Here is a 10000-nt window from a genome sequence, read left to right as displayed (position 1 = left end):
GAAACTGGTGGAAAGAAAGGGAAATAGCAGAAACTGGATATATGAGAATTGTTTTTCTTTTTTTTTTTTTTTACAAAAGTCAATGGCAGGAAAAAAAAATTCACATTGGAATAATTTGTCAATATACTTTTTCCTCCTTTGTTATGACTTACTTTCTTTTTCTTTTAATTCATTATGTCATTTAAACATTTTTGTGAATGTTTCTATATTTGGCACACTCCTTTCACGTACAAATTTATCGTTGGTTTCATCTTTAACCACCACTACCTTCTCTCCTCCTCCTCCTCCTTCTCCTCCTCCTCCTCCTCCTACTCCTCCTCCTCATCCTCATCCTCGTTGTGCTCGTTTCCCTCGCCGCGTCATTTCGTTCTCAAGGCAAAGTTTCGTCATAATGTCGAACTCTGTGCCGGAGCTAAATGGAATTGCCAATTACTTCAAGGTTAAGTGATTTTGGTTGATTTTCCTGCCACCCCGTTTGATTAGATCCCTGTGTGTGTGTGTGTGTGTGTGTGTGTGTGTGTGTGTGTGTGTGTGTCGTGAAAGAAACCAATCTTTTTGACCACATTCTCTCTCTCTCTCTCTCTCTCTCTCTCTCTCTCTCTCTCTCTCTCTCTCTCTCTCTCTCTCTCTCTCTCTCTCTCTCTCTCTCTCTCTCTCGCCTTGAAGGAAATCGTTAGTCTTGTACATCAAAGCTCAACTTTTACTGAAGGCAAAAGAAAGGAAAGAATAACATCGTGAAAGTGAAGGAGATTATAGATGCATGATTTTTTTTTTTTCCTTCCTTTCCCTTTCCCCTTTCCCTTTTGATTTTTTTTCCTCATGGGTGAGAAATATTGTTGGATAGTAATTCTCATCTCTAAATATAAGTTTCTTGATTTATATTCAACTCACACACACACACACACACACACACACACACACACACACACACACACACACACACACACACACACACACACACATACACACACACACACACACAACACACACACACACACACACACACGTTCAATACAGTTTCGTGTATATGCTTGTATAAGTGAATGTGTAAGAGTGAATATATGCAAGTATGAAACCATGTATATATGCCTATAGTATTCGTGTAGAGTGCGCGCTGCTGGCTTGCTCTACCCGACACTGCTGTCATAACGCAACTAAAATGGGTGGAGTGTTTTGCGCGTTTCAAAGATCAAAGTCCCCAGCTTGGAGCCCATTATGGCGACCTGGTGCGGCAGTCGCGATGGGTATGCAAATGAGACGTGTGTGTGTGTGTGTGTGTGTGTGTGTGTGTGTGTGTGTGTGTGTGTGTGTGTGTGTGTGTGTGTGTGTGTGTGTGTGTGTGTGTGTGTGTGCATACGGAGGCGCCAGTATAGATGTTTTTGACCAGGGAAGTGAATCTAATCATTTAGCTAATTGTATTCGGGACAGAATGTGAGAAACTTATTGTCTCGAGGGAGTAAAACACCACTAGCACTTAATATGCTGTGGCGGCGAGGCATTCCTGGCCATTGGAGTTGAAGTGAGCCAGTAGTAGAGGCGCGGAGAGGATGAGCACAGAGGAAAATGTAGGGGAGGGAATTGTGGGTGTTGTAAGAGGAGAAAAAAAAAAAAGACGTGACCGAAGAGAGAAGGATGGGGAAAGATCCTGTTACGAAACGGTGATATAGTGAGTGTGTGAGTGTGGTGCAGGAGAGACACTGAGGTGAAGGGATAGAGGATGTTGTGAAAGCCGGGGAAGAGGGCGTTGTGTGGTGGTGGGCGGTATAGGGGAAGAAGAACTCAGCTGGAGTGTGAAGAGTTGGCGGTATGAGATGGCTGCTGGAGAGGAGGAGGAGCGGGATAGAAGAACGGGGGAGGGAGGGGGTGGTAACTACATCTGTGTGTAGGGAAGCGTGAGAGAGAGAGAGAGAGAGAGAGAGAGAGAGAGAGAGAGAGAGAGAGAGAGAGAGAGAGAGAGAGAGAGAGGAAGTACAGGTGTATTTTTTTTCTTTACTTTCTATACAAGGTTTAGTTCAGGTGAGGTTATTTTTCCTTTCCCGCATCCTGGTTTTAAAATGTCTGGCTTTATATATATATATATATATATATATATATATATATATATATATATATATATATATATATATATATATATATATATATATATATATATATATATATATATATATATATATATATATATATATATATATATATATATATATATATATATATATATATATATATATATATATATATATATATATATATATATATATATATATATATTTCAAATTTTGTTTTTTCAGACTGTCTTTTGGTGTTAATATTTTTTTCGTTCTTTTTGCTAGTTTTATTATACCTTTCTTTTCGCTTCTGTTATATATCAGTGCCTCTACATAGATCATTCACCGGCCATTATCCGTGTGTGTGTGTGTGTGTGTGTGTGTGTGTGTGTGTGTGTGTTCGTGTGTGTGTGTAAGAGTGTGAGTGCTCCTGTCACGACCACACGCAAAAAGGATGACAATAAGAATTTCTACCACCAGTAATTTGCATATTGATACCGCGGCGGGCCAGGTGTGTGTGGTGGCCCCTCACTGCATATATCGCGCCGCTGGTTGGTTGCTGTTACCCTGACGCATGAAACTGCACATTGCATTTTACTTTTTTTTTTTTTTTTTTACAGTAATTTACGTGTGTAGTGTGTGAGGTTTTATATGATTTTTTGATCGCCACTGTTTGAAATTGGTCGCGGGTTTGGCGGAAATACCCCACGTGTCCAGACTTTTATTACGTATTGTGGTGTAATTAATGATGAATAAAGATGAATATTTACGTCTCTCGGTTTTTTTTTTTTTCCAGGCGTGGTGGTGGTGGTGGTAGTGGTTGTGGTGATGCTGGTGGTGGTGGTGGTGGTGGTGCTGGTGGTGGTGTACCAAAAATTATAATTGGAAATGAGCCAAAAAAGTTAGATTTTGTTGTCACTGTCGGCCAGTCGGCGTAGCGTGCTGGGCAACGTGCAGTATTCCTGGATTCCATTTGTGTTTTCTCTCCTTCCTTTGTGCGTTTCCAGCAAAGCTACACACAAAGACGTGAGAAGGGCTCCTGTGAGAGAGAGAGAGAGAGAGAGAGAGAGAGAGAGAGAGAGAGAGAGAGAGAGAGAGAGAGAGAGAGAGAGAATCGCCAAAGCTTACGAGTATGTACGTGAACTCGAAAATTCAGGTTATGTTGCAGTCTCTCATTTCCCCCAAGCCATCTCTCCATCTCCCTATTTCTGTATCTCTTATTCCATGCTTTTCTATATTCCCCTTCCTTCCATCTCTCTTCCCTGGTGTCTCCTGTCTCTCTTCCCTCGTCTCCCTACTTGGACTTCTTAATGTCTCACTCTCACTTTAGCGTTAAGAGGTGCGCGGTGATCACAGCTATGGGTCAGTCACGGGTAATAATGGTTTATACTTAAGCGTGTCTCTTGTCTTGTTTCATTGCTGTTACACAGCCACATTGAATCTCCTCTGTGCACACACACACACACACACACACACACACACACACACACACACACACACACACACACACACACACACTACTCCCATCTCCTTCCGAGCGATACAACACAATGCACATAACACGTTCCTTTGAAAGTGTCTCCCTCCATCGCCTCGCTACAAAGATTCAAGCCTCCCTAAGCCCAGGCAGGCGTTTCTACCAGCAGTAATTTACATGAGGCCGTCCACAAACCTGGTCATTACAGTCACAGGCACATTACAGAAAACGTGGGTGGAGTTGCCGAAGCGTGCCGCGAGCATAAACACGATTTTCGATGTCGAGGAAAATAAGAGGAAGAAAAGGTAGCATTGTTGCGTCCTGGAATGGAATCTTTCAACCTGCTGTTATTCCTCAGGTGTGTCTGGTGTTGGTGCGGTTCGTTACGTGCATTCGTTAGTGTGATTAAGAATTATATTGGACGGATAATGGAATTTGAAGGAACATATGTTATGCTTTGGAGAAAAAGGGCTTTCGTAAAGTAATGAAATGTAAACGATTTTTTCTTTAGCTGTGCATGTTGCGAAACATTCTGCCTCTGTTGTGTTGAGTGAATATAAGCGTTGTGTAGCTCGCTAACTATACGTTGTTTGTAAGTATTGCCTCCCTGGAATACACGCTCCCCGCCACTTTAATTGCCAATTTAGGAGTAAATTCGGACAGCTGAAAGTCATACAGCAACGCGAACTCCCTGAGTTTGAGGAATCCTTCATCCTCTCACAGGTAAATTCTTGATCTTTGACCATATTCTCTTTCTTTGTTTTCTGTCAAGTAGTAGACAGCATTAAGAAACATTGACCACAACAATTATATTTGCTTTTTTTTTTTTTATGAAGTTTTATTAGGAAGGAACAACTTTTGACACTTTTCCCTAACATTCCTTCTTTCCTGAAAAAGAAGAATATCAAAACACTTTAACAACTACAATGACCTTCCTTTTTGATAGAACTTCACCTTTATTTCCTCCTTACTTTCCTTAAGGTGAACATTTGCATTACCCCTAAATTGTTTTCCAACCTCACACATTCAATACTTAGTCCTTAGAAAAAAAAATATATCTCTAGCAACAGACGTACCCAGAATTCTCACTCCTCACCCCCGAGGCCTACAAGAATGCAGTGTTTTTTTTTTTTTTTTTTTTTTCTTTCCACCTCTTCTAATAGTGATTTGAGGAGGGGATGAAGGAAGACGCGGATGAGAAAGCGAGAATACCAGGAAAGCTGTGCGCATATGTAAAGTGGAAAATGTTTTCTCTCAGTTGGATATTGGTGAGCAGGAGGCGCGAGGGTTGTCCGTGTTTATTCAATAGTTGGTCAAGACGTCAATATTATCGGAAATATAAGATTTGTTTTGGAAGGAAAATGGACAACGACACTATTTTTATCCTTTAGTGTGTGTATTTGTGTGTGTGTGTGTGTGTGTGTGTGTGTGTGTGTGTGTGTGTGTTTACGAGTATGTGTATGTTTGCAAGTATGTGTATGTTTGCGTAATTGTGGTTTACAGTATTCGAGTCAACCATATTTTGTTTTTTGTCTCTACTCATTTGACTTTATCTAGTTGTGTGTGTGTGTGTGTGTGTGTGTGTGTGTGTGTGTGTGTGTGTGTGTGACCCTAATTATGTGAGTGAGTGCGAGTTTGCGTGCGTGTGCTGCCCTCCCCTCCTATTATGTCTTCGGCAGAAAGAAAGATATCCGTCTGTAATTTTCTATCACAGCAGTAGTAAGTACTATATTTTCGAAGCAGTGAGCGTGGAATGTCGCAGTGACTTCAGACGCCTCACATACATACACACACACACACACACACACACACACACACACACACACACACACACACACACACACACACACTGGAATGTCCCCACCACTATATATACTCAAGGCCACAGAAGACACAAACACCTTAGCATATAATAGCCGTGCACCGCCCCATTCATATCCTCATAACTTGCCTCGCCATTGTATTAAAAGACATTTCCTGCCGGTATAGTTGTATGATATTAAATCAATGAGCGATAAGTCCGATACAAATTACCTTGTGTATTGTTTAAATCAGATGCCGGGGATGCCAAGGACCTGAGACTTGTTTTTGTGTGTGACTGAGGAATGAGCTTAGGAGAGAGGTGAGAAGAAAGGTTGTCGCCAGGGGGGAAGTTAAGAAATGTAGGAGGAAGAAGAAAGAAAAAAGATGCAGCTAAAAGAGAAAGAATAAATATCGTCAAAAGAAAATATAGGTGTATCAAAAAATGAAAAAGGTATGAAGGTAACAAACTTGGAAAGGGAAAAGGAGTAGCAAAAAGGGATATAAGGAAGGTCTGATGGAAAAAGGAAGCGGAGAGATGCGTCTAAACGGGAGAGGAAAGAAATTTGAGTACAGGAGGAATACGAGAGATGTGATCATGTAGCAATCGTCACTATAACAATCAGAAGAGGGAAGTGTGTGACTAGAATATTGGGAGGCTGGAGAAGTATGGGCAGAATGGGGAGGTAAAAGATGTAGAGAGAGGTGTGGCTAAAGAGGGAGAAGGTAGAGCAGGGAAAGGTGCAACTAAGAGAGGGAAGGGTGAGAGGTATTGCCTAAAGGGAGAGGGAGCTGGTGTAGCTAAACTGTACACACTGTAAGTTACAGAAAGAAACACATGTCTAGTTTCTCTCTCTCTCTCTCTCTCTCTCTCTCTCTCTCTCTCTCTCTCTCTCTCTCTCTCTCTCTCTCTCTCTCTCTCTCTCTCTCTCTCTCTCTCTCATCCATCCATATCCCTTTCGCTCATCAAACATGCACACCACCACAACAACAACATACTCATATCAACAACCCCCTACCGCAGTCACGCACCTACAGTCACATAACCTATTCAGTGACGCACTCCACTGGCTGCATTCCACAAACACATCCGTCACACACCCTTATTTTGCCGCTCACTCGTCCACCCCTTCACGTGAATGCACCTCGGGTCCCTCCACTTGGGTCCTGGGTACACTCGTGCTCTTGTTTGTTATCTTCCATCACCATCAGCTCGTGTCCTGCTCCATTCAAGGGCCGAGTTTACATGGTGAGTTATTGCCGCCGCGTCTGGACGGATAGAGACAGCTTGACAAGTAGATACAATAAATGATGCATCCTGAAGTGAGGGAGTCGCGCGTCGGAGAGAGAGAGAGAGAGAGAGAGAGAGAGAGAGAGAGAGAGAGAGAGAGAGAGAGAGAGAGAGAGAGAGAGAGAGAGAGAGAGAGAGAAAAAAAGGTTTGGCTAAGTTTCATGGATTATATATTATTTTTCAACCTAGCCACACGTTCGTTTTCTCTCTTGCACGAGGAAAGGTGCAGAAAAGGAGGATAAATAAATCAACTTTCTCTCTTCCCTTTACTCCGCAGCTTCCGGTGTGGCTTTGGGTTAGGAAAGTTATTGCGGTGGACAGCGCTGGACTTTTTTGGGGTTGGGAAGGAGAATCCCAACGTATCACTTTAAAACGTAACCCCTGCGTGCGTGTAAAGAATGTTGAAAAAAGAATAAAAAATGTCAAAAGTTCCTTCCATTGTTTCGTAGGTCACCGTATCCTTAGATCTGGGGATTTATTCGAATAACGCATCCGATCCCAACTCACGACCTTTCCCTGCCCTATATTCAAGCAGGTGCAGGGGGAGCATTGCACCAAGGTATTCCAGCACCCCAGCACACGCCATCCCCAACACGTAGGCTGCTTTGTTATTCCTGCACCCTTAACACGCCACCCCTGCACTCCCGCGCCTTCTTCCACACAACCTTGCTGTCAGCAGCGAGTTGTGTCGTATCGTGACTTTGCATTCTACTCACGCCTCCACTCACGCCAGATTGGCTTAAGCCGCTGTGGTTGAAGCCGAATGATGTAAACTTTGGCCTGCTTTATTTAATTTACTTAAAGGTGTTTGTTATTATTTTTTTTTTCTTTTGCTGGATTTCAAATATATTTTTAGTGTAGAATCATATAACTGCTTGCTTTCAACTCACTGTCTGTTGGTCTGTAAGCGTTATTGGTGGACAAAGGCTAGTATTTTCAACCGAGATGTAATCGATTAATTATTTATGGAGAATGTTGCCACTAAACATGAAACGTTTGGAAACTACTAATATCCAATTATTTTTTTTTCTTTCATTCTTTGATATTTTTATCCTTTTCATTTAATTTATCCATGAAAGCAAACATTCACTGTAATATCATTTAACGTTTTAACATAGCTGCTGGAACTTGTGCATTCATTTTAACAAGAAATTACAATAGACACTTTTTCACACTTTAGTTGTATATTTATGTACGTATGAACTGCACCTTTATATGTCAGGCACCTGCACACATCCTTTACTGTAATTACCACCTGCATCACCAGTACCAAATATGCCATCCTGCACCACACTGTTCATCTTCCCCACCCCTCCATGAGGTGAGTGCGGAGAAGGGCTGCGCCACGCCTTCGCCTCTGACGCGGCTTTTCCTCCCTTTCCAGACAAGCCGTACTGCCGCCGCCACAGTAAGAACGTTTACGGCACGGCCCTGCACGAGCCTGCCAGCGTCACGTGCGAGGTGGAGGCCAGCCCGGGCCCCGTCACCTTCAGATGGACCTTCAACAACACCTCCGAGCACCTGCCTATCCCCGCCTCCGCCGTCACGTCCAAGGTGAGCAAAGACTGTTCGTGAAGCCTCTTATACCCTTCATGTACAGAGGAGTCGATCCCCTAAATTGGGAAATATTTTCAAGCCATTTACGCGTTGATCACTTAACGTAAAGGCAACAGACAGGTAATCGGATTCCTTCCTCCAGGTGAGAGGCAAATTACAGGCGGTTCAGTTTATAAGTGGATTTCGCAAGTGGGACGCCAGCAACCGGTGACTCCACCCACACATCCCCTTTAACGCCCCGCCGCTATTCGTCGTCATAAATAAAGACTTTTTGAGAGAGTCTCACTGCCCTTCCTGGAGCGACGCTCAACAAATGGTTTAACCTTACAAACTTCGAGTGTTCCCGTGTCACTGAGGAGGCTCTTCACCTGAGGGAGATCTGCTGGACGCGCGGGTGTACTGTACATCCGTGGGCGTAAGAGAGAGAGAGAGAGAGAGAGAGAGAGAGAGAGAGAGAGAGAGAGAGAGAGAGAGAGAGAGAGAGAGAGAGAGAGAGAGAGAGAGTCAAATTAATATCTAGCAAGTCTGTAGGTAATTGAGTCGTAGCCCTTTGGTTGTACACGAGGCCGCCTGACTAACTGGATATTGGTAGCGGAGTGGTTAGTGTTGAGCTTCCCAGCCATGAGGTCCAGAGGTCAATACCCGAGATGCACAGTAGCGAAGAGTAATGGAGAGAGAAAAAAATAATTATCCTTCCCGCTGTACGATTAATTTGCTGCTCATGAAAAGAGAGGTACTGGAAAATTAATTAGAGTAAGTTTCTTTTCATCTCACCTGGAATTGAAGCAGCAATAACCAGCATGTATAGAAGAAACACAGCGAGGTGTCAGATGCAGCACACCCCAACACTACAGAAGCTACACAACATAGGTACACAGAAGCACACACTGCTACACACACTCCGGGGCAGCGTATGAACTGTCCCTCCGCTGCAGACACAAAAGCTTGCCAAAACTTACTTGAAGAACAAACATAAACTGTACTAAGAGTCTGGAAACAACGAGCAAAAAAAAAAAAAAACATAAATTAGAAGAATTAAAACTGAAAAATAATGTGGAGGACGTTTCAAAGTCGATTCAAGAAGAGGAAGGAAGCGAGGGGAAGGAAAAGAGGAGGAAATAGAACGTGAGGGAAAGTGCGTGGAGAGGAAAAGGCGAAGAAATATGAAGATAGTGCCTCGTGGATTTATCGTCTCTGGTCGGGGGAGGATAAATGTACTGTGAAGAATGTGGAGAGGAGACAAAGGGTGGGTGTGAAACGGTGGGGGGAGGGAAGAAATGGGTAAAGGAAGAGGGGACAGGTGTCGATGAAATGTGAATAAAGGGAATGGAAGTAGGGAAGTTATAAAAAAAAAATATATAAAAGGAAGCAATAGACAAATACGTAAAAGGAAGAGTAATGGAAATGCTTACTTTAATTTCTAAAAATGTCTGAATAATTTGGCAGGATTAGGTGGAGGGAAAAGGCGAAATATGCGTCTATGAAATGAAGGAATTGGAAGACAGGAAGATTATGAAAACATGCGAGAGGAAAAGCTAGACAAATACATTGCGCAAGGAGGAAGGGGAGCTGAAGTGCTTAAGTTAAAAGAGGGAAAAGAAAAAAAGTTTAACTAATTTTGTAAAGCGAGGCGAAAATAAGGACGTTGAATCGTGAAACAAGATCAAAGAGAGAGAAAGAGAGAGAGAGAGAGAGAGAGAGAGAGAGAGAGAGAGAGAGAGAGAGAGAGAGAGAGAGAGAGAGAGAGAGAGAGAGGGAATGAGGGTGTGGAATAACAAAATTAAAAGACACCTGCCATTGACGAATGTAAGTAAACTGATGTCAAAAATT

General features: G+C 42.8%; 1 protein-coding gene across 5 annotated transcripts in view; it reads left to right on the top strand.

The window, feature by feature from the left end:
- Positions 1–10000, top strand: part of LOC135101270 (kin of IRRE-like protein 2) — a 350738-nt gene that overhangs the window by 261485 nt on the left and 79253 nt on the right. For all 5 annotated transcript variants that reach the window (XM_064004974.1, XM_064004970.1, XM_064004972.1 and 2 more), the window contains exon 9: positions 7998–8167. In XM_064004974.1, the coding sequence (XP_063861044.1) occupies positions 7998–8167 (170 nt within the window). The remainder of the gene's footprint in view (positions 1–7997; positions 8168–10000) is intronic.

This window comes from Scylla paramamosain, chromosome 6 (genome assembly GCF_035594125.1).
Source record: "Scylla paramamosain isolate STU-SP2022 chromosome 6, ASM3559412v1, whole genome shotgun sequence".
NCBI lineage: Eukaryota > Metazoa > Arthropoda > Malacostraca > Decapoda > Portunidae > Scylla > Scylla paramamosain.
Note: the sequence above shows the minus strand (reverse complement) of the source record. Positions and strands in the feature narration are given on the sequence as shown.